General features: G+C 44.4%; 1 protein-coding gene across 3 annotated transcripts in view; it reads left to right on the top strand.

Moving 5' to 3' along the window:
* Window positions 1–6,760: 6,760 nt before the first annotated feature.
* Window positions 6,761–25,203, top strand: part of AGK (acylglycerol kinase) — an 83,468-nt gene continuing 65,025 nt past the window's right edge. The window contains exons 1-2 of one of the 3 annotated variants that reach the window (XM_058724063.1): window positions 6,761–6,887; window positions 9,913–10,030. In XM_058724063.1, coding sequence (XP_058580046.1) covers window positions 9,930–10,030 — 101 coding nt within the window. In that variant the 5' untranslated portion in view covers window positions 6,761–6,887; window positions 9,913–9,929. Of the gene's footprint in view, window positions 6,888–7,171; window positions 7,287–7,738; window positions 8,495–9,912; window positions 10,031–25,203 lie in introns of those variants that run through there. The other 2 variants (XM_058724065.1, XM_058724064.1) reach the window with 2 other exon arrangements.

Here is a 25,203-nt window from a genome sequence, read left to right as displayed (position 1 = left end):
CAAATTTTAGCCGGCTACAACCTGGCCTAAGGTGAGGAAGTATGGAATGGGTAGTGGAGGGACAGGTTATAATCACTGTTACAGGTCAGAGACTAGTGGCAGAACAAGAACTGAAACCCCCACCTATGTTTCCTTTCCCACATATGTTTATACATTTTCAGTTAATTCCTTTGCCTTCCTCTTCCTATGGCTGCTTTTAGGGTTTTGCTTTTAGTGTTCTGCAGGTTCAGTATGGAATATCTGCCAGTATTTTTGAATACTGCTTCTTCCTATTCTCTATTCTTTCCTTCTGGAGATACCACTAGATGGTGGTGGGATCTTCTCATGCTCTCTTCCATGCCTGTTAACTCTCTTTTATATTTTGATTCGCTGGCAAATGAAATAAAAGAAGAATTAAATAAATGGAGAGATAGTTCATGTTCATGGATAGAAAGACTCGATATTCTCAAGATGTCAGTTCCTTTTATTTTATCCATAGAGTCATTATGATCCCAATCAAAGTCCCAGCAAGTCAGCTTATGGATATTGACAAAGTCCCTCTAAAGTTTATATAGAGAGGCTAATGACCCCCAAATAGACAACATTGAAGGAGAAGAACAAAGTTGGAGGACAGATGCTACCCAACTTCAAGACTTACTATCAAGCTACAGTAATCAAGGCATTGTGGTATTGATGAAAAAATAGATAGACAAACGGAACAAAATAGAGAGCCCAGAAATAGAGCCACATAAATATAATGAACTGATCTTTGGAAAAGAGCAAGGGCAGTACATTGGAGCAAAGATAGTCACTTCAACAAATGGAGCTGGAAAAACGGGACATCTACATGCAAAACAAAACAAAACAAAACTGAATCTAAACACAGACCTTTTACTCTTCACAAAAGTTACTTCAAACTTTTGGATCATAGACCTAAATGTAAGGTACAAATCTATAAATCTCCTAGAAGATAGGAGAAAACCTAGATGACCTTGGGTGCGGTGATGCTTTTTCAGATACAACACTAAACATGATCCCTGAAAGAAAAAAAACTGATAAGCTGGCCTTTATTAAAATGAAAAAATTATTTTGTGCAAGAGGCAATATCAAGAGAATTAGAAGACAAGCCACAGAGGTGTCTGGGTGGCTCAGCTGGTTAAGCATCTGACTCTTGATTTCAGCTTAGGTCATGATCTCACAGTCATGAATTTGAGCCCCGCATCAGGCTCTGCACTGGTAGCACAGAGCCTGCTTGGGATTCTCTCTCTCTCTCTCTCTCTCTCTCTCTCTGCACCCCTCCCCCAGTTCATGCTCTCTATCTCTCCCAAAATAAAATAAAATGAACTTCAAAAAAAAATAAGATAAACCACAAACTGGGAGAAGACATTTGTAAAAGACACATCTGGTAACGGACAACTATTCAAAATATGCAATGAACTCTTAAGACTCAACAATAAGAAAACAACTCGATTTTTAAAATAGGCCAAAAACCTTTACAGACCCCTCACCAAAAAAAATATACAGACGGCAAACAAGCATATGAAAAGATGTTCCACATCACGTATCATCCAGGAAATGCGAAGGAAAACAACGAGATACTACCACACACCTATTCACATGTCCCAAATCTGGAACACTGGACACGACCAAATGCTGGTGACGGTGTAGAGTAACAGGAACTCTCATTCATTGCTGGTGGGAATGCAACATGGTGTGCCCACTCTGGAAGACAGTTCGGTGGTTTTGTACAAAACTAAACATATGCTTATCATATGAGCCAGCAATCATGCTTCTTGGTATTGATCCAAAGAAGTTGAAGACATGTCTACACAAAAACTCCACACATATGTTTATGGCAGACTTACTCATAATTGCCTTAACTCAGAAGCAACCAAGGTGTCCTTTGGTAGGTGAATAGATAAATAAACTATGGTCCATCTAATGAAGTGTTATTTGGTGCTAAAAAGAAATGAGCTATCAGGCCATGAAAAGACATGAAGGAAATTTAAATGCTTATTACGAAGTGAAAGAAGCCTATTTGAAAAGGCTACATAATGTATGACTCCAATTATATGACATTCTGGTAAAGGTAAAACTATTAATACAAAAAAAAAATCAGGGGCGCCTGGGGTGGCTCAGTCGGTTAAGCGTCCAACTTCGGCTCAGGTCATGATCTCGCGGTCCGAGAGTTTGAGCCCCACGTCAGGCTCTGTGCTGACAGCTCAGAGCCTGGAACCTGTTCTAGAATCTGTGTCTCCCTCTCTCTCTCTGACCCTCCCTCACTCATGCTCTGTCTCTCTCTGTCTCAAAAATAAATAAGTGTTAAAAAAAATTAAAAAAACAAAAACAAAAAGTCAGTGGTTGCCAGGGTGGGGGTGGGGAAAGGTAAAGAGGCAGAACACAGAGGATTTTTAGGGCATGGAAAATTACTCTGTACGATATTATAATGATGGATATATGTCATTATACTTTCTTTAAATCCATAAGATGTACAGCACCAAGAGTTAACAGTAGGGTAAACCATGGACTTTGGCTGATTATGATGTGTCAATATAGATTCATCAGTTGTAACAAATGTGCCACTCTGGTGAGAGAAGTTGATAATGTAGGAGGCTATGCAAGTGTAGGCGTAGGGACATGTATAGAAAAATCTCTGTACCTTCCTCTGAATTTTGTTATAAACCTAAAACTGCTCTAAAAAATAAAGTCTTAAAAAATTTACTCGAGATTCATTACTGATGGAATCACCCCCTTCTTGTTCCAGAATACTTAGAATTGAATTACCCTGGGAGACTGGGTTTTGCAAAACAAAATTGGAGACCTTGTTTGATGCAATCAACGAGGACCCCACCTTTGTCGTTTTTCACTCCCATATTAAACAGGCAGCTAGAAAGTGTCAGCCAGAGCTAGATGTCGCCAGGAGGAGTAGGTGGCAAAGGATGACAAGGTGACACATTAATAAGAGAAGTCCTGTTCAGAAAAAGGCAGGCCCATACAGAGCATGGGTGAGAATGGGCATTACAGAGGGTCTGATAAAATCCCATGTTACATTGTGGAAGATATTCTCTCTCCTAAGAATCTGCTGGTTTCTTAAAAGGCCTCATTTACATGTTTCCAATCTGGCAGTAGTAGATGCAGTGGATATTAAAGGTCACAATAAGGAAGAGATTTTGAGCATAAATACCACAAGAACACCATTTTATACTTTTTCTTAGGGGAAACTAAGTAGTCTAAAGAAGAATCTGTATGCATAAAGTAAGTAAACCAAGAATGAATGTTAAAAGAATTCATACATAGTTTTCCACGGTAGAAGTTCTAACTCCTATCGGAATAGGAGGCACCTGTTCCCACAGGCAGATTTCATCTGAGATGCTACATAGAAGGCTGTTTGTGATGATTAGCACTATCTCAGGTTGTTTGAACCTTTGTCTTTTATTGTTAGTGGATCTGTAGACAGCAAGCGTGGCACAGGCCCAGGGGCCAGGGGGATGGCTGGAGAATGATTTTAGGAACAATAAACGTTGAAGCATATCATCGATATCACGGGTATCTGCCATCTGCTTTCACCCATATTCCTCATAAAAACTTATCTTTTTACAAACATTGTCCTTACCATGTCTTCTACCCACCAATAGCCTGTGGCTTGCAGTTTATCAGTTCAGTGCTCTTGGCTTCAAGAAACAGAAAACCCTGACTCTAACCAGCTTATGCAATAAGGGGATTTATTATTTCACGCAATAGGACATCCAGCCTTTGAGCAAGCTCCAGGCACAGGACAACCATTTGGCTCCATGATGTTATCAACGACCCAGGTTCTTTCTGCCTTTCCCCTCCGGTCCCCTATGAGTTAGCATTGGCCCAAACTCGTTCCCTTCGTGGCTGAACAGTGGTTGTGGCTGTGACGCAGGCAGGCTGGGCTTGAGGACCCAGAGGAGGGTCCTGCAGGACCAGCCAAGATGGTCCTTGGATTCACTCGGGAGAGAAATCAAACACCAGTTGGAGAAAGTGATAACTGAGTTTACTGAACAGTGTGAGTGATAAGTGAAGAGGAGCAGGCAGAGTGTCTGGGAGACTCAGAAAGGGGAGAAGGAGCCTCATTGCCACTTGGGGTCAGGGGTTTAGATTGGAGAGGGGTCTGGGGTACGTGTTCCTTTAGGAATCCAGGGCAGGGTCTGATTAGAGGCAGATGCCAGGTGAATAACAGGTGTCACAAATTACCGAAGGGGGGGTGGGGGGGTATGTAGGCCCGAGTCGGCCAAGCCTTGTTTGAAGCTAACGTCCTGGAACGTGTTCGGGATCTGCTTCTCTTCTTACGAGTTATGTAACTTCAAAACTAAACGGGGTATTACAACAACGCATTAAAATGTCAGTAAATACGTGTCATGTAATGGGTCCCGTTAACTCCTTGAAGATGAATTTCTGACTAATTTCTGACTTAGTCCTATTTTGATGCAGATATTTCCCATTTGCAGGTGACATATCTGAGTCATAGGACCCACTGTTTCTATCTATACAAGCGTGCAATTTAAGGAGGGAACACAAAACGTCTTTCAGAGACCTGCCCTGCCCCTCCCTCCCCCACCACATTCCTCTTTTGCACATGGAATTCTGAGGTTTGTATTGTGTGGAGATGTATCATCTTTTCTAGTTTCATAATCCATATAGAAGCCTGGGAGTTGTTTCCAGATTTCTCTGCTGGGAACACAACAGAGTGACATTGACGTCCCCATTTGCCACCATGCTGTCCACAGTGAATTAAAGCCTGCCTATTAAAGGAAGAATGTAAACTCACAAATACCCCACCATGGCCTGATGAGCACTTTTCAATTAGAGATGGTCCTGAGTGAGGCCTGCTATGCTGTGTATGTCTGTGTTTGCCTCTCTTCTGGGGTGTGGCTTTCTCCCAGGTCGCAGAGACCCACCAGCCCACCCTTCTTCACCGGCACTCTGGGCATCTGCCTTGTGATGCCTGATCTTTCCAACAGGACATGGCTCCCACTCAACTAAAATCAAGTTTTCCTCTCCTAAGTTTTAAGAAAGAACTTCTTTCTCGATTTTCTGATTGGAAAATTATGGTAATTTCATCCACGCAGAACTTCTCTTATTTTTGGGAACTACTGTTTTGCTGAAGCCTTAAAGCTTAGTCTGCCCATTGGACAATGCAGCCTCTAGACCCAGACTTTTCTAGCCTGCAGTTCAGCAACTCATTTTCTTTTCTTTTTTTTTTTTTTTAAAGTTTATTTATTTATTTATTTATTTACAGAGAGAGAGAGAAAGAGAGAGAGGGGCGAGGGGCAGAGAGAGAGGGAGAGAATTTCAAGCTCAATGCAGAGCCTCAACCCAGGAACCGCAAGATCCTGATCTGAGCTGAAATCAAGAGTTGGAGGCCCAACTGACTGAGCCACCCAGGCGCCCCAGGAACTCATTTTCAAATGCAAATATTCTAAATAGTTGGGACAGGAGAAGTGAAAATAACTGTCTCCCATGCCTTCAATATCACAACATTTTATAGCTAGAAGGTATGTTTTAGGATGATCTTCTCCCTCCCCTAATATACAGACAGGACCTCAGGAGAAAGGGCTAGCAAGTTCACGTTATCCAGTGTGGCCCAGCGAGGATTCGAACCTGGCAGGAAACGCTTTACTGCCCCATAACCTCACTGGATGTTCTCATTTTTCCTAAAATATACATCCAGGGGAAGATAGGAAGGATGCATGTCTGCATGTACCAAATGGGGAATTTAGAATGCAAGCTCTATGAATGCAGGCACCATGCGGGTTGCTGTACATGAGTGCATCCCCAGTCTACACGCAGCAAAGTTGGTTGAGGGAATGATGGAAAGAAGAAGGTAAGAAAGAAATGTGGATTGACTAGTTTGGTTCTAACACCAACGTTGGGGGTGGGGGTGGGGGTGAGGAAGGGAGAAGTACTGGTGGGAAGAGGACAGAATTAAAACTGCCATCTGGTGGTCAGCATTGGCCCTGGCTTCTTTGTAGCTCTCTTGCTGTCTGGAATTTACTCAATACGTGGTGGCGGAGAGATGTTTAAAACGTAAACCACATCACATCGCCCCTCTGGCTGAACTCCTCATGGGTAGGTGCCGTCTATGCATATCTAGCCAACAGAACCTAGTAAAGCACCTGGAATGAATGAGACAACCAATCCACCAATGGATCAGGAACTATTTGCCCCATTTTGCAAATGAGTAAGCCAAAACCCAAAGGGAAAAAGTGAGTAAGGGTCACACAGGGTAGCGACAGCTCTGGCACCAGGACCCAGGCCAGGTGACGTCCCATACGGCGGTATAACGTCCAAACTCCTTACCACCACCGCCTGTGGGGCCCACCTCCCCAGCTTAGTCCTTTGCCTCCTCGCCTGCCCTGACCGCCACCTGCCAAACTGCCTCAGGCCTTAGAGCTTTTGCACCGGCTGTTCCCTCCCCCAGGCGCTCCCTTCCTCCAGATCCTTGGGGACCTGCTCCCTCTCCTTCAGATCGGTTGCCCCTTACTCGGAAGGGCTGAGACTGCCTCCTCCTCACTCTCTTGATTCCACGCATTTCGGGTTCTTTTTTTTTTTTTTTTTTTCTTTTTCGTACTTCTGATCTCAATTTACCCTGTTCGTTTATTTTCCGATTTAGTACCAGGTCCCAAAACAGCGTTTGCCTTGGTAGGCTTCCCATAAAATACTGTGGAGCGACAAACGGAGGGGTGAAGGGAGGAACGGACGAAAAAACGAGCGAAGCAGAAACGAAGGCGGCCCCCAGGCTGCGGCCCCCGCACGCCGCACGGTCCCGGCGCGTCGGGAAGGCGCAGCGGAACCCGAGGGCGGAGGCGCGGTTTCCCTTAAAAGCGCGGGGGAAGCTTGAGGGAGCACACAGGAAGGCAGGGCGCGGAGCGGGAGCGGCCCGGGTGAGCGGCGCTGGGCCCGGGAGGGGAGCGGAGCCAGGGGCGCTGGGACGGGGCCGGGCCGGGGGTTCCGGGGCGCGGGGGCGCAGCCGCGGGAGCCCGCCTGGGCCGGGGGTCCGGGCGGCGGGTGCGGGCGGGGGGATGGCGGGGTCCCGGTTGTCACGCTGGGAGTCAGCTGGCCTGGGTTCTGGTACTGGAGCTGTCGCTAGCCTGTGTGACCCTTACTCCCTTTTTCCCTTTGGGCTTCGGCTTACTCACTTGCAAGATGGGGCGAGTAGTTGCTGATCGATGGATGGGTTCATTCATTCCAGATGCTTTACTAGGTTCTGTTTGCTAGAGATGCATAGACAGCACCTACCCACGAGGGGTTCACAGCCTAGTGAGAAAATCCCCACCTGACAGGTGAGGAGGGTTGAATACAATTAGAATTGGGGAGTTCTTAAACAAACAAAACACGACCACCAACCAACCAACCTGCCGGTCTGCTTTTTCAGAGGAGAGATGTCGATTTGAACGTATAACATTGAGACTTCCACAGAGATTGAGGAGTAAGAATTCTTTTGGGTACCTAGAAGGAATATGCATTGTTAGCCAATACATTGCACATTGCCACGGCAACTTACATACTTACAGAGAAATTTACAAAGTGCATTCACAGTTCTTTGGGGCGTGATCTTTTGAGCCAAAGGAGCCTGTGGTGTATTCTGATTTTACTGACAAGGGGAGAGAGGTAGAGGTTAAATGACTTACCCAGGCGTCTGGAAGTAATTAAGCGACTCTAGAATCGAGGCCTCAGGACCCTTGCACCAGTGCTTTTTCCACGACACTAGAGTGCTTGCGTGTTTGCACGTTTTTATAATGTACGAATCACTGTTTTGTGACAAAAAGGGAGTTCCACTGGATCTTTAAACAGACTTTTATTGACTCTTAAATTGTCCTCTAATACTGTTGACATTTCTACCCATGCCTTGGGGGATTTAAAAAAAATTTTTTTTTAATGTTTTATTCCTTTTTGAGAGACAGGGAGAGACAGAGTGTGAGCGGTGGAGGCGCAGAGAGAGAGAGGGAGACACAGATTCCGAAGCAGGCTCCGGGCTCTGAGCTGTCAGCACAGAGCCCGATGCGGGGCTTGAACCCACAGACCACAAGATCATGACCTGAGCCGGAGCCAGACGTTTCATGGACTGAGACACCCACGTGCCCCGGCCTTGGGTGATTTTTTATCTGCAGTCAAACTTGACCTCCTTCACACTGAAGAGTCCCAAATCTGTATCTTCTACCCAACTTCTCCTAACTCCAAACTGCTAAATCCAGACATCCACTGATCATTTGGATATCCACTTGGATGTTCTGCAGGCATCTCAAACTCACTGTCTCCTCAACTGCACACATTACATTTCTCCACGAACCTACGTTCCAGATCTAATGATGGAAATCCTTATTCAGTCAGTCGCCCAAGCACAAACCTGGCTTGGTTTCTGCTCTCCCTTCCTACAAGTGGGCAAGTGAGGTTTCTAGGCCAGGAGTGGGCGTGGCGGGGGGGTGGGGGGGAGTGGTCAGTGGATAGAAAATTAGGTTTGATGAAGAGTGGACAGTCACAGAGGAATATGGTAAGTTGAGTTCCAGGAAATTGAAGTTAACAGGAAACTTAGCAAGGCATGTTTGTTAGGATTCTTCTTGGCATCCTTTTTTCTTTGCAGGTGATGCTCCTTCTGGGTTTAGGGAGGGTACCTCATATATGAGGATTTTATGACCTATTTCAGGGAAGACGAGTCAGGTGGTGAGGCTAAAGCGACCTTCCTGCTTTTGACAGCTTCTCAGACTCCTTTAGCTTAAAATATTCACCATGCTAAGTTGCTATATTTTGGGGGTGGTGCGTCCTGAACCCTGTCACATTCAGCAGTTAGCTAGCTATCGATTGTTATGTGCCCGATCTTATTTTAGGCCCTGGGGGTACAGCAGGGACCAGAACCAAGTCCTTGCTCTTGTGGAGTTTATGTTCCTTTGGGGTAGGCTACTAAAGAAATCAGCAAATAAAGATCATCCAGTGATAAGTGCTGTGAAGAAAACAAACAGAATAAGGATCTATACGGTTACTTGGTTTTTTAGTAAAGTTGTATTAATTTACCTTGCTCACAGGAGTGCACGAGAGGGTCGATTCTCATTTTGTCATCTGTGAATACGATCATTCAAAAGTTTGTTACTTTGAGAGGTGAACAGTGATAGTTCCTTGTAGTTTGCATGTCTTTGATTACTCAGGAAGTTGAAAACTGCACACAGCCATTTGTATTAGTGCTTCATGGAATTTTCTGTGTGTGTGTGTGTGTGTGCTCTGCTCTGTTTATTTTCCTGTTGAGTGGCTAGTGTTTTCCTCTATTTTGAATAAGCTCTTTATATTACTTATCTATTATTGAGTCGTTTGTGTGTAAAAATTTTAATGTTTATTTTTGAGAGAGAATGCAGGGAAGGGGCAGAGAGGAAGGGGGCAGAGAATCTGAAAGGGCCTCTGTGCTGCCAGCAGTGAGCCAGACACGGGGCTTGAACTCACAAACCAAGAGATCATGACCTGAGCCAAAGTCAGTCGCTCAACCAACTGAGCCACCTAGGTACCCCTTTTATTAGTTTTTATTTTCTTTTAATTTTTAAAACTGTTTATTTAGACAAACACTCTTAAACAGTGGTATAGTGACTGTAGGAAGAAAGAAAAAGCAGGAGGCCTGGAATTGCCTTCTTCTCTGCCCTTCCCCCCCCCCCCCCCCCTTGCTTCTAATACAGTGAGGCATAAGGGAGCAGAGAGGGGAAGAAGTGAGTTCAGGTAGAAGGAAAGAAAGAAAGAAGAGGCAGGTGGGCAGTGAGAAGATTTGGTGAGACCAGAAGGGAGCAGGTGGGAAGAGGCCAGAGGAACGGTAACAAGGAACAGGAGTGAGGGAAGGAAATGGGCAGGATGGGCAGATGGAAGGTGTCATGGGGCCTCTACACAATCACCTTGGGTACTGACCTTTTTCTTTTTCTGCTTCTATTAAGCTAGCAAATCCCTAGGAGAAGATGACCGTGTTCTTTAAAACACTTAGAAATCATTGGAAGAAAACTACAGCTGGGATCTGTCTGCTGACATGGGGAAGCCATTGGCTGTATGGAAAACACTGGTAAATATCGGACAGCCCCCACCCACCCCACCTTCAACCTCCAACAGTATAAAAGGGCCCAAGGTCAAAATCTTGCTCAGCTGTGCTCCTCTCTAGAACACATTGTGGTGTAAAAGAAAAATAAATGTTAAAACCACAAAGACCAAGGCTTCTTGTTGTAATCAGTTCTGGAAAATTGTAACTATAACAGTGCCATCAACACTGGATAACAGCGGATATAGATTGTGATATAGATTGTGAGATCAGAAGCTGAACAAATTGAGGCCCAGCCTAGGGAGAGAGGAGTCACTTCCCAAGTTCTTACTAGACAGGGATTGAACTCCTATGTCTCCTCGGGATTTCATTCCTTCTGTTTCTTACTACAGCCTCTTGATCTGTTATCACTGCTGTTGTAGGACCCTGAGTGAATCTGCTTCCTCCAACCCCTGTGACTTTCCACATTTATACAGTTAGCCCGGGTTAATTTAAATTTTTTTTTTTTTTAACGTTTTATTTATTTTTGAGAGAGGGAGAGACAGAGCATGAACAGGGGAGGGTCAGAGAGAGGGAGACACAGAATCTGAAACAGGCTCCAGGCTCTGAGCTGTCAGCACAGAGCCTGACGCGGGGCTCGAACTCACAGACCGTGAGATCATGACCTGAGCCGAAGTCGGCCGCTTAACCGACTGAGCCACCCAGGCGCCCCTAGCCCGGGTTAATTTAAATGAGACAAAGACTTTCAAACCTTTTGACTGAATAAGGAGTTCAACAGTCATGGGTTTTATTAGCCTCTAGGCATGAAGGGAGAAGTGCCAGAGCTCCCTCTGATTTAGCATGATAATAAGATTTCAGTAACATTTTTATATGAAAATTATCCAAACAATTAAGAGAGCCAATCAAGTTACAGTATTTTGGGGATTAAGCTTTTGTAATCCACATTGGAAGTCTCCACATTTGAAAGGAGATTCATACCGTTATTTTTGTAAACCATCTCAGTTCACCACTGTCAGAGATAATCTGGGGATGCTACATGGTGTCTAGTTTTTCACAGCTGTAGATTGAATGGGACATATCCCCTTTCCCCCCAAGTATTCTCAAGGCTCAGCACTTGAATTCCATTAGCTAGCATGTAAAGAACAGACCTGAGAAGCTTATTTAAAATGTTTTTTGATGTTTATTTACTTTTGAGAGAGACAGACAGAATGTGAGTGGGTTGGGGCAGAGAGACGGGGAGGCACAGAATCTGAAGCAGGCTGCAGGCTCCGAGCTGTCAGCACAGCCCGATGCGGGGCTCGAACCCACGAGCTGTGAGATCATGACCTGAGCCGAAGTCGGACGCTCAACTGACTGACCCACCCAGGCGCCCCGTGTATACTACCAATTTTAAGTTTCTCAGATCTGGGGGCACCTGGGTGGCTCAGTCGGTTGAGCGTCCGACTTCGGCTCAGGTCATGATCTTGTGGTTTGTGGGTTCAGGCCCCACGTCGGGCTCTGTGCTGACAGCTTAGAGCCTGGAGCCTGCTTAGGATTCTGTGTTTCCCTCTCTCTGACCCTCCCCCATTCACTCTCTGTCTTTCTCTGTCTCAAAAATAAATAAACATTAAAAAAAAAATTGGTAGTATGTTAAAAAAAAAAAAAAGTGGAGGAAATGTTATCACAAATGGAATGTGAAAACTACAATGTGTGCTTTTTCTCCCTTTTCTAACTACCCTTGAGTCCTTATATTGTCGGACTGGGTGGGAACTAGGATTCCCTTTGCAGGAGCACCTGCTCCAGGCGACACAGAAGTCCATTCGGGACACCTGCCCATCCCACACCCTAAGGATCACTGCTATTTCTGCTACCAGGTGAAGATTTGAGGAAATAACCATGTTCAAGATGTCTTGTAGGCACCCTAATAATTTTTTGCCAGTGTTATCTTGAGACTTTAAAAGAGGCCCGCTCCTTCTAAATTAGATCAGAAACAGCTTGATCTTGTAGTAGGAGCCTGCCTTTGGCTTCTTTTGGCTCTGCCTCCATCCTTGACATTCAAGGGTGCATTCAAAATGCAAACCCCTGTTGTCCTGTTGCTCTTCCTTTCTTCTGACTTTTCTCCTCCATTCTTTCATGCCATGTGGTCTTTCTGTTTTTAAATTGTAGTAGAAAACACCTAAAATTTGTCACCTTAGCCCTTTTTTTTTTTTTTTAATTTTTTTTTTCAACTTTTTTTTTTTAATTTATTTTTGGGACAGAGAGAGACAGAGCATGAACGGGGGAGGGGCAGAGAGAGAGGGAGACACAGAATCTGAAACAGGCTTCAGGCTCCGAGCCATCAGCCCAGAGCCCGACACGGGGCTCGAACTCACGGACCGCGAGATCGTGACCTGGCTGAAGTCGGATGCTTAACCGACTGCGCCACCCAGGCGCCCCACCTTAGCCCTTTTTAAGTGTACCAGCAGTAGAGTTAAGTACGTTCCCATTGTTGTGCAAGTGAGCTCTAGAGTTTTTTCATCTTAAAAAACTGAAACTCTGTACCCATCAAACACAACTCTCCATTTCCTCTCCCCGCCCAGCCCCTGGCAACCACCAGTCTGCTTTCTGTTTCTGTCAGTTTGACTACTTTAGGGACCTTGCATGAGTGTTGTCATATAGTATTTGTGTTCTGTGACTGGCTTATTTCACTTAGCGTAACATTCTTAAGGTTCATCAATGTCGTAGCAGATGGCAGGATTTCATTCTTTTAAAAGGCTGAATAATATTCCATCATACGCACGTACCTAACACATTTTCTCTATCCAGTCGTTGTTGATGGACATTTGGGTTGCTTCTCCCTCTCGGCTATTGTGAATAATGCTACTACAATGAATTTGAGTGAGCAGATAGTCCTTCCAGATCCTGTTTTCAATGCTTTTGGGTGTATACCCAGAAGTGGGATTGCTAGATCATAGGGTAGTTGCAGTTTTAAGTTTTTGAGGAAGCACTATTCTGTTTTCCATACTGGTTGTACCATTTCACAGACACGAAGTTTCCCATCTTGCCACATCCTCACCAACGATTGTTATTTGTGTTTTGTTTTGCTTTGCTTTTGATAGTGGCCATCGTAATGGGTATGATATGGGTATCTTGTGGTTTTGATTTGCATTTCCCTAATAATTAGTGATGTTGAGCATCCTCTCGTATACTGTTTGGCCATTTGTTTATCTTTGGAGAAATGTCTGTTCAAATTCTTGGCCCGTTTTTAAAAATCAGGTTCCTGGGGTGCCTAGGTGGCTACGTCGGTTGAGGGTCCGACTTCGGCTCAGGTCATGATCTCACAGTTTGTGACTTCGAGCCCTGCGTTGGGCTCTGTGCTGACAGCTCAGAGTCTGGAGCCTGCTTCGGATTCTGTGTCTCCCTCTCTCTCTGCTCCTCCCCTGTTCACACACACACTCTCTCTCTCTCTCTCTCTCTCTCTCAAAAATAAAGATTAAAAAAAAAAAAAATCAGGTTCCTTGGGGTTTTTTTGTTGTTGGTGAGTTGTAGGAATTCTTTAATCCCTTAGGAGATAGATGATTTGCAAATGTTTCCTTTCATTTCATAGGCTGCCTTTTCCCTCTTTTGATGGTGTCCTTTGATGCCCAGAAGTTTTAAAGTTTGGTGTAATCCCATTTGTCTATTTCTATTTTTGTTGCCTCTCTTATTGGTGTCATATCTAAGAATTCACTGCCAAATTCAGTGTTAGGAAGCTTTCCTCCCTGTGTTTTCCTCCAGGAGTTTTATAACTTTAGGTCATATAGTTAGGTCTTTAATCCATTTTGAGTCCTTTCCCCATTGTGTGGTCTTGGCATCCTTGTCTAACATCCATCGATCATATATGCCAGCCCGTTTTTTAAAATTTTTACTTCTGGGTGCTCTGTTCTGTTCTGCCGGTCTGTATATTCATGCCCATACCATTGGCTTTAGTAGCTTTGTAATATGTTTTGAAATTAGGAAGTGTGAGGCCTCCAACTTTGTTCAAGATTCTTTTGGATATTCAAGGTCCCTTGTGTTACATATGAATTTAGGATTTTTTTTTTCTATTTCTGCAAAACATGCCACTGAAATTTTGATAGGGATTGCATTGAATCTGCAGCTTATTTGGGTGGTATGCACATTTTTATGATATTAAGTCTTCCAGTGCATGAACACGGATGTCTTTCCATTTACTTGTATCTTTCTTTCAGCAGTGTTTTGTAGTTTTTAGTGTACAAGTCTTTCACCTGCTTGGGTTATATTTATTCCTAAATATACTTTTTTTTTTTTTTTTTTTTTTTTTGATGCTATTGTAAATGGGATTATTTTCTTAATTTCCTTTTTGGGTTGTTCATTGTTAGTATATAAAAACTGGATTTTTATGTGCTGATTTTGTATTCTGCAATGTTGCTAAATTTGTATTTTCTAACAGTTTTTTTTGTTATGTGGAATCTTTAGGGTTTTCTATGTAAAAGATCATGTCCTCTGCAAGCAGATAATTTTTCATCCTTTCCAATTTGGATGCCTTTTATTTCTTTTTCTTGCCTAATACTCTGTCTAGGACTTCCAATACCACACTGAATACAAGTGGCAAATCCTTGCCTTGTTCCTGATCTTTGAGAAAAAGCTTTCAGTTTCTCACTGTTGAGTATGATGTCAGCTGTGGGCTTTACACATGGGTTCTTTGGTTATGTTCAGATTATTTCTTGTTATTGTCTTTTTCCTTTTATCTATATATCCTTATCCTTAAATTTTTTCTAATGTTTGTTTATTTTTGAGAGAGAGAGAGCACCTGTGCACATGAGTTGGGGAGGGACAGGGAGTGGGAGACACAGAATCTGAAACAGGCTCCAGGCTCTGAGCTGTCAGCACAGAGCCTGATATGAGGCTCGATCTCTGAACAGCAAGGTAATGACCTGAGCCGAAGTCGGGCACTTAACTGACTGAGCCACCCAGGCACCCCTATATATCCTCAGCCTTTTCATATAGCAATCTTCACTTTCGTCCTTTATATTAATCTGCTTTTTTCCTGAGAAAATCTTCTCTGCGGCTCTCTTGAGTAGGAGCTGCCTTGCCCCTTCAAATGGGTTGTAAGGTGGGGTTGACATCTCTTAGCTCCTCAGTACCTGTTTCAAACAGTTCGTCTTCCATCTTCTTATACAAGTCTCTTTTACTTTGAGGCTCAGAATATCGGGCTATATCCTACAACTGTAAACCTTCTGGCTTTCTGGGATCTCACTTATGTTAGTTGTAGGCTTCAGTGCCTGGTTGACCAGTGTCCTTTTCCTGCCGAGTCTTGTTACCTTCTGGTGTACCCCGAGTATATATGCACGTGACCCGTGTACCAGCCTGGCCTTCCTTTCCTGACTTCGTCTACTTCCAGGACTTTCACTGCTGCTCCGCCTTCTTCTGGGTCCCCCCAAACCTCCGTGGCTGAGACCTTCTCACTGCTTGCCCCTGTTCTTCTTCTGAAATCTGGAACTTCAGTATCGCAGCCTCTCAGTCTTCTATTATTCCACGTTTCCCAACCTTACTCGTATTTTTTAATATTACCAAGACTTCTTGTCCCTGAGAGCCTCCAGTTTCTTCCAGATCCATCACTCTTTGCTGCTTTCTTCACTTTTTCCCTCGATTTCTTGATGCGCCTGTCACACACTTCTCAGCTGCACTTTTCACGAGTCCTCCTGGCTTTTTCTTTTTTTCTTTGAGAGAGAGCGAGAGCATGTGCATGCAGGGGCTGGGCAGAAGGAGAGGGAGAATCTCAAGCAGACTCCATGCTCAGCACAGAGCCTGACAAGGCTCTATCCCATCACCCTGGGATCATGAGCTGACATCTGACAGCCCCAGCTGCCCCTCTCTGAGAGGATGTTTCACCTAGGACGGTGCTCAGAGCTGGTCTTGTCTCCAGCCTGCTCCTGCCGGGCTCAGGGGTGCTTGTGTCTGGGGAATGCCCTCTTCTTTTCCCTGTCCCTTGCTCATGGCTTGGCTGGCACTCCACCCACGGCCTTGTTGCTATGTACCCACCTGGGAGCCCCTACGGACACCCTGAGGGCCCTCTCTTGACTCCATTCAGCCAGAGGCAGGCAGCCCTCCCTCCCTTATTCACAGCATGGAGCCCGACTCAGGACTCAATCCCATGACCCTGGGATCGTGACTGGAGCTGAAATCAAGAGGTGGACGCCCAACCGACGGAGTCACCCAGGTGCCCTCCCTGGCCTTTTCTATCCCTCGTTCCTCCTCCTTTTCACAGTTAAGCTGTTGGAGTAGATTTTGTCTTCTTCCCTACCTCCTACTCATTCTATATCCCATGCAGTCTTTGTTAGAATTATTCTCACCAATTTTACTTCTCATTCTTTTTGACAGCTCAGCTTTAGACACAGTTACTGTCCTTGAAATAATTTTTTCATTGCTTTCTGTTTTTGCTCATCTGCGTCTGGCTATTCCACCTCCTCCTCGTTGACTCCTCCTCTCCACTCATACATTAGGGAAGCGGTTCCTTCGGGCCCTGCCACATTACGTCCTCTCTCTACGTAATCTCATCTACTCAATCTCATCTACTCAATGCCTGCAGTTTCCAGCTGTTTGTAGACCAGTCCCAGGTTTGTTGCCCTAAAGACCTCTTCGCGGCTCCAGACCTGTATGTGCACTCACCTGCTTCCTTAACGCGTCTGCTTGCATGCTTCACAGATAGATGCCTCAAGCTCGGCTGGCTGAAGAGCAAAAGCTCGCTGGCCACACCTGCCCTTCTCAGTGATTGGTACCACTCACCATCTATCTAACCTCCCAAACTAGAGATGTGAACCTCATCCCCCATCTGTCCTTCATTCTCCTTTGCTACATTCAGGCTGTACATTCTAAGCGATTTTGCCTTTTCTAAATCTCGGAACGTATTTGATTTCTTTTGCCAGCTCTGCTGTCGCCACCACAGTACCATCATCTCTTGCCTGGATTCTGTTTAGTTTTTGAGAGAGAGAGAAAGAGAGAGAGAGAGACAGACAGACAGACAGACAGGGTGTAAGCAGGGGAGGAACAGAGAGAGGGGAGACACAGAAGCTGAAGCAGGCTCCAGGCTATGAGCTGTCAGCACAGAGCCTGATGTGGGGCTTGAACTCACGAGCCGAGCTGTGAGATCATGACCTGAGCCGAAGTAGACGCTCAACTGACTGAGCCACCCAGATGCCCCTCTTGCCTGGATTTTTACTAAATACATCCTAACTGTTCTTGCCTCTACTCCTGCCTGGTTTGTATCTAATTTGCACTCCACTGCCAGAGTGATGTTTAAAGAAGTGCGGGTTGCTATTGCTTTTGGATTCGACTCGACCTGACTTGGTGTTGTGTGTGCACATCTCCAGCCCTGCCACATCTACACCTTAGTCTATAGAACTCTCAGGTCACTTTGGAAGAAGTTCACTTTCCTTGAAGTTTTATCTCAGGGCTCCTGGGAGGGCCTTCACACATCTTGTTCCCCCCTGGAGCACTCTCCCCTCCCTCCTTCCCCAGCCAGCTACCTTTCCTCCAAGTCTCGAACATTATTTCTTCCCTGCCCCACTGCACACACACTTATGTTCTTCCTTTCTGTCTCCTTGGGTGAGGTCTCTATCATCCTGTCCAAGGCCAGTCCCTCCAACGCTGATCTAAATTCTGTTCTTTCTCATGGGTTATCCTCTCCCTCACTTCATCTTTAAATCTCATCCTTCCTGCTTTTTCCTCCTACTTGTTGAACCCCTGTGGCTTAAACATATTGTTCCTCAACTGTGTACTTCCATTTATTTACTGCTCTGTCTTCTTTCATTTATGCCATTCTTTTTTTAAGTTTATTTATTTATTTATTTTTTTTTTAATTTTTTTTTTTAACGTTTATTTATTTTTGAGACAGAGAGAGACAGAGCATGAACAGGGGAGGAGCAGAGAGAGAGGGAGACACAGAATCCGAAACAGGCTCCAGGCTCTGAGCTGTCAGCACAGAGCCCGACGCAGGGCTCGAACTCACGGACCGTGAGATCATGACCTGAGCCGAAGTCAGACGCTAAACCGACCGAGCCACCCAGGCGCCCCTTAAGTTTATTTTTTTATGTTAGAGAAAACGTGTGAGCACTTGGGGGAGGGGCAGAATGAGAGGGAGAGAGAGAATCCCAAGCTGGCTCCACACTGTCAGCACTGAGCCTGACACAGGGCTCGATCCCATGAACTATGAGACCATGACCTGAGCCAAAACCAAGCGTCAGATGCTTAACCAACTGAGCCACCTAGGTGCCCCCCATTGATGCCATCCTGGAAGCATATCCCACATCTTCAGTCTCTACCTTCACTTTAGAGTAAACCTAGTAAAATTGATTTCTATTTCATCTTTTGATTGAACCTGCTCTTGACAAGGTCATCAATAGCCCCATAGTTGTCAAGTTCAATGGATACTTTTCAGTCCGTATCGACCACATTTGTTTCTCTTTGTCTCTCTTTTAGTTACCTGTAGGGTGTCTTTCTCTGCTCATCCCTTACATGCTGGACTCTCCTGGGTTCCTCTTTTTATTCCACACACTGGTTAGATGGTCATAACCACACTACTGTTTGTAAGTATGGTGTATCAATTTTGGAGTCCTATTTTTCTAGTCTTTACCTTGATTCTCTTGACATTGTCTGCACATAAGTGGTCCTGGAGTTCTACCCTGGGATCAGCCATCAGAACATGCTTTCCAAAAGAGAACTCTGATCATGATCCTCCTCAGCAGACAGCCTGTAAATGGCTCTCCAGTGCTTAGAGTGCAGAGACCCACTTCTTTAATCCGGCACAGAAGGCCCTTGGTGACCCTGCCCTTGTCTTCCTCTCCAGTCTTTTCCTGGTCCCTTCTCGTCCCACCTCCATGGCCCCTCAGCTCGGCCTGTGTTCCAGCGGTCCCTAAAAGAAGGCCTGTTTTCTGCTACCCTTCTTTGTGTGTGTTCTTTTCCCTCTCCCCACAAACACTGGACTTTTATTCACCTGGTCATTAACTCAAAAATGTCACAGAGGTGGCATTCTCAGATTAAGAGGAAAGAAAAACCACAGTTGCTCAATTATTCATTATTCAAAACAATGTGTTGAGGAATTACTTTTAACCCCGTGCCAGGCTAGTCACTTCCGTGTGTGTGGTCTCGTCGAATCCTCAGAATTGTCTTGTGAGAGGGGTAAGAAGATTTCCATACCCGAAATTAGGAAGTTGAGGCTCAGGTAGATTAGTAGCTTGTGGGATTTGGACCCAGGTAAATCCTACCCGAAATCCCATGTCCTTTCTTTGCTGATGATGACTTTGGAGAGCAATGCTCACTTCTGTGTATAAGTACTTTATTAATGACACTACCTTTTCACTGCCTTTCGTGTAACTTTATCAGAACTCTTCCGTAATGTTCCTGTTGTAGTTTTAACTGCTCCAATGGAATAAAACCCTTAGAACACGTTTGTTAGCATGCACTATACATCCGTGGTGAAAACCGGACACACTGCCAGGGACCAAGACACCTATTTCAAAACCTCCACAGTGTCATTGGTTCCTCTGTGCTCTGTAGCTGTCTTTGTTGATACCTTTGTCTGACTCCCCTTTTGCTCCCTGTTCTTGCCCTTCCCTCTGCCTTTCCCTTTTTAGCTTCCTTAATAAGTAGATGAGTTGATTTTCCTAAATTCTCTGAACATGTTCAAACATACCACAAAATTGAAAGCATTTTACAATAAACACCTGCCTATTACTTGGAGTCTAGATTTTACTGTATTTGCCTTATCACCTATCTCTCCATTTGTCCATCCCTCTCTGTCTCACTTTTTGATGCATTTCAAAATAATTTGTAGAGGTCTGTACTACCACCTAAATACCTGAAGATGCTTATCAGTAATTCGGTTATAGGCAAATTAGTATTTGCTTATGGTGGTTTTTTAGTTATAGAATTTGTGTAAAATGGAATGTACAGATATTTTTTTAAAATTTTCTTTAATGTTTGTTTATTTTTGAGAGAGACAGAGCATGAGCAGGGGAGGGGCAGAGAGAGACACAGAATCTGAAGTAGACTCCAGGCTCTGAGCTGTCAGCACAGAGCCGGATGAGGGACTTGAACCCACGAACCTTGGGATCATGACCTGAGCTGAAGTCAAACACTTAACCAACTGAGCCACCCAGGTGCCCCTGGAATGTACGGATCTTAGGTGTACGTGCACTGAGTTTTTGTCAGGTGCATATACGTGTATCACCGAGATTCCTAGCACAATACAAAATGTTGCCATCACTCTGTGTGTTTTCCTCATGTCCCTTCATGGTCAATCTCTGTCCCCTGCCCCCAGAGGTAACTGTCCTGCTGATTTTTTTTCCCCCCACCATAGACTGATTCTTTTCTCCCCCACCATAGATTGATTTTTTCCCCCCTGTTCCAAACTTTATGTACATGGAATAAGATGTATTCTTTTTTTGAAAGGCTTCTTCCTCTCAGCACAGTGGCTTTGAGATTCATCTGTGCTATTGCATTTATCTATAGTTCACTCCTTTATATTGCTCAATAGTAAGAAGGTAAGCATATTATAATGGTTAATATTTTATACTTAGAGAATTGTAAATTCCTTGATTTTGATTTCTGAGACTGGTGAACATAATATTTTGCATTACTCATTTTAGAAAATACAAATTGTGGTCCACCTGCGTGGATTAGTCGTTTAGGTGTCTGACTCTTAATTTGGGCTCAGGTCACGATCTCAAAATCCGTGGGATTTAGCCCCGTGTTGGGCTGTGGGCCAACACAGTAGAACCTTGGGAATCTCTCTCTCCCTCTGTCTGCCCCTCCCCTGCTTGCACATGTATGCATGTTCTCTCTCTGTCTCTGTCTCTCAAAAATAAACATTAAAAAAACCCCAGACAAATTGTTTTATTATATGTATTTGACTTTTTTCTTCCCTTTGAAAGAAAAACAATTTCCTGATGAAGGATTCATGTGCCAGTAATAACAGTTGACTGTATTTTAATGTTGATTTTGAGATTTTAATAATGGTCATGGTTTTTCTAAGGAAAAGTTTTTTCTGCAACAGATTTGGAAGAAGTTGCATATGTTCCTCTTGATCTGTTCCATTTTTGGTTGCTGCCCTTAATTTGCCTTTTGACCCAGGTATCATTTTTTTGCAGGCTCTTTTCCATTGTTAATGTGCTTGTAAGTTTTCTTCCTCAGGAGTGCCTTCCCCTTTTAGTCTCCCTTCCTCTCAGTTTCAAGGAAGAAAACCTGTGATATTTTTCCCTCTGCATAATTTCCCCACAGCCGGTTGCTGGAGTCCACCGGAGCAGGAGCAGTGGGGGCTGCTCTCAGGACTCAGCAAGAGCAATTGAAGAGGAGGAAATGACCCTGTTTGCTGAAAGTGAAGCGAATTTAAGTATTGCTCATTCCTCTTCAACTGCTCTTTCTAGGCTTTCTGGGCTCCCTGGGGGCGATTATGCTCCAGGTTCTTCAGTTCATCCTGTCGGCAGTTCCCTGCAACAGTCCCTCTCTTGTTCCTCACCCTTCAGTAGCACAGAATCTGCTAATAAAAAGTGCGGGGGAGAGGAGGCAGTGTAGTCTTAAAGTTGTCTCCGGAGTCAGGCAGAACTGACACTTCCTAGCAGTGTGACCTCGGGCTCCCTAAACCTTAGGTCCCCCTGTACAGTGGGATGATAAGAGTGCCTCACTGGGTCATTGAAGGATTGAGTGAGGAACCATAAAGCTGTTAGCGTCGTGCCTGATAGACATGAGGTTCAACAAATGCTAGTAATTGTGAGTAAATTTGATGTTCAGTACGTTGGGAGTTAACATGAATTACTTCTGGTAACTGGCAGTGAATGATTTGAGAGACAACCGGTGGGGAAGGAAGACCAGGATCTGCCAGATGGTCTAATAAGATCTCAGCCTTATTATTTCACTTTACGTGGAACAGGACAGCTTGGAAAGTGTGGTTTTACGACAGAACATAACCCCAGACGAGGCGGGGCGTAAGCAGTTACAGTTGGCTTGGTCTGGACCATCATGCATCTGATTTCAGCTCCCATTGTTGCTTTCATCTCTGGGGATCTCGTGCTTGCTCGTCCTGGGTCTGGTTTCTCTCCCTGTGATTTTGTTGGCGAGCCTTGGCACAGGTTCTGAACTTCCTTTCCTGGCTCCGCAGTCAACGGTAGCCCTGCTCTTCCTCTGTTCTGGCTCCTCGTGCTCAGCTCCGTCCTTTGGCTCCGTGCTCCGGCACTGGTTCAGTCACCCACCTTGGCCTGTGACCCAGGGCTCCCGCCATTCATTTCAGTGGGGCGTCTAGGCTCTCAGCCAGAACTCTTGATACTTTCTTGGGGATTTTAAAGTCCCATTGACACTATGAATCCCTGAACGTGAAACTTGCAAAGCAAATGCGAAGCTAAGCAATGGTCCTGGGCCGTGTGTCCCTAGGTTTTTATTAATATTGGAGTTTTTTTCCCTCCGAATATAGAAAGGTTAATCTTGATGACTGTATCATCAGCTTTCACCAGCACGGGTGGGAGCTCACCTTTCAAGTTCTGTGGCCAGAATTGCTTAGAAGAAGTAAAAATAAGTGGTTTTAAGTTGGCACGAGGGGTGTGTTGAGTGTCATTCAGTTTTATCGAGAACTTGGTAATAGTAATGATGATAATCACTCACACTCAATCAGGGCTTGTCATATACCAGACGTGATTCTAAGCACTTTATGTTTATTAACTCATTTTATCCTCTGAACAACTTTGAGATGGTTATTCATCTCCTACTAGTGTGAGATTAATAACCCTAGAAGGAGGCGGAAACCAAGGGAGAGCAAGATGAAGTATTTTGCCCAAGGTCACACAGCTAAAAAGTGGGAGAGCCCTGATTCCAAACCAGGTAGTCCTTACCTTAACCTCTGGAAATGGCTCCTGTATCTAAGGGAGCCGGGGAGAAATGAAGAGCCGTAAACTGAAGATTGTCATCTGTCATAGACTCCATAGGACAGAAGACAGATACTTTAACGTAGTGCTTTAAGTCTGGGCTTCTGAGCTAGTTGGGTCCAAGCCTTGTGTGTGCCACTTGCTGGGTGAGTGACTTTGGGCAGATTATTCAACCTTGTTAAACTTCTCCTTATTCATCCGTATAACATCTGACAACCTTATTGTGACACTTAGGCGATATAATCACAGCTGCTGGCACAAATTAAAAGAGCAGTTACTTTTATTATGAATGCATGAGGCGCTCTGTGCTGGGTCCTGTTTGAAGGTACAAAGTAAATGTCAGGGGTGCCTAAGAAAAGATTAAAGTTTTTTTATTATGGATATTTTAGTCATATAAAAATCAGAATAGTATAATCCCCATGTGTTCTCACCCTGCCTCAATAAATACCAACATTTTACTGATCTCATTTCATTTCTCTACTTTTTTTTTTTCCCCCCTCTGGAATATTTTGATGCAGATTTTCAGAAATTCTAGCTTCTATCATTTATACTTCGGTACCTTGTCTTTAATGAGTAAGAACTTAAAAGATCACAATGGCATTATTATGAACCTAACAATCCTGAAATTCTTTTATGTCTTCTCATATCCAGCCTGTTTATATTTTCCCTCCTATCCCCCCATTCTTTGTTTTATGGTTTGTTCAAATCAATGTCAAAACAAGTTTTGACACATTGCATTTAGTATCTATTTCTAAAGCCTCTCGAACTATAACCCCCTCCTTCTTCTAAAGTATTTATTTATTTTCAAAACCAGGCAGGTCTGCCTTTTCCCTGGAGAGTTTTTCATAATCGAGATTTGGTGGATAAGTTATACCATTCAGTGCTGCGCAGAGTCCTGTGGGGGCCTGAGGCAAGGAGAAAAATCGGTGATGTTGGTTCTGTGTTTATTTCAAACCGTGATACTGTGTTCATCATGGGTCTTTGGCATTCATTTTGATTTTTAGAATTATTAATTGTCTCCATTGTGGTTTTTTTGGCGTGAATTTTGCACCTGAGGTGAATGCCTTATTCTCCTCACTGTAGTCTCAGCCCTGAGTCATTTAATCTGTTCCCCTGTCTCTCCTGTGTCTTATAAACTGGCGATCAGACCCAGGTGCTAGAGCTTTGCTGCTGTCCAACGCGTGGGCCGTGCTCCTGCAGCGCAGTTCCTCCTGGGAATGGATTAGAAACGCAGAGTCTCAGGACCCAACCCAGACGTGCTGAGTCAGAATGTGCATTTAACCAGGTCCCCAGGGGATTTGTGTGTATACTGAGATTGAGGATCACGGCTCCCGAGGCAGAATTAGATTCAGGTTTAATTTTTAGGGCAAGCATGCTTCATACACGTGTTGTGGATTTCTTCCCGTATCGTGTCAGGAAGTATGTGGTGTAGGGTTGTCCTGCTTTTGGCGGATCAGTGGATTCGGAGGCAGTCAGCTGAGTCCACCCATTAGAAAGTGAAGACCGTGGCTTCTTAGAGTTACTAGAACCACGTGGTTAAGAGGAGTGACCATACGGGTTCAAATGTCGGCTTTCCATCTGCCCAGCTATGAAACCTCGCTGTGCTTCAATTCTCTCTAAACTCTAACTTCAATTCTCTGTCTAGTGGAACCCGTTTCTTTGGGTTGTCATGCCGATTTTCTTAGAATAGGGCCAGGCACAAAAAAGCTCTCCATCAGAAATAGCACTTCGTCTTCTGGCTTTTCCATCCTTATCAGAGAAAGCCTCATAACAAAGATGTGTTTGGAGTTGGGCCTTGCGGTGAATGGGACAGTGTGCTAGGTGATGTTAATGCCTTGAGCATAGGCAGAAACTGGAAATGCAGTGTATTTTTGGAGATTAGCAAAGAATTTGACTTCACTATAGACTACAGTTTTTTTTTTTTTGTTTTTTTGTTTTTTTTTTTTGGTAGAATAGGAGAAAAAGTTCAATTATGGAAGTCTTTGTAGGCAGTTTGTAGTATTTGGTGAACAGTGGAGATACAGTGAAGATGTTTAAGGAGAGGAGCATGTCATGAGCAAAGTGGCACTCAGGAAGCTTAGTCCAGCACCCTTGGGCAAGATACGTTGGAGGGGGAGGGCGTGTGGTTTGGGAGGGTATTTCATCATAGAAGCTAAGAGAAGCCAGACCACAGTGATGGCATTGGGAGTAGGAAAATAAATGGGTGGAATAAGGCTGTGATAACGTAATACCTGAGCATGAGCACTGTAGGCAGGTAGACTGCTGGTTGGTTTGCGTTTTGCTATTTACTAGCTGCGACCTTTATCAAGTACTTAATCCATTCAACTTCTG

This window comes from Neofelis nebulosa, chromosome 4 (assembly GCF_028018385.1).
Source record: "Neofelis nebulosa isolate mNeoNeb1 chromosome 4, mNeoNeb1.pri, whole genome shotgun sequence".
NCBI classification, from domain to species: domain Eukaryota; kingdom Metazoa; phylum Chordata; class Mammalia; order Carnivora; family Felidae; genus Neofelis; species Neofelis nebulosa.
This window is presented reverse-complemented; position numbering and strand designations above follow the sequence as displayed.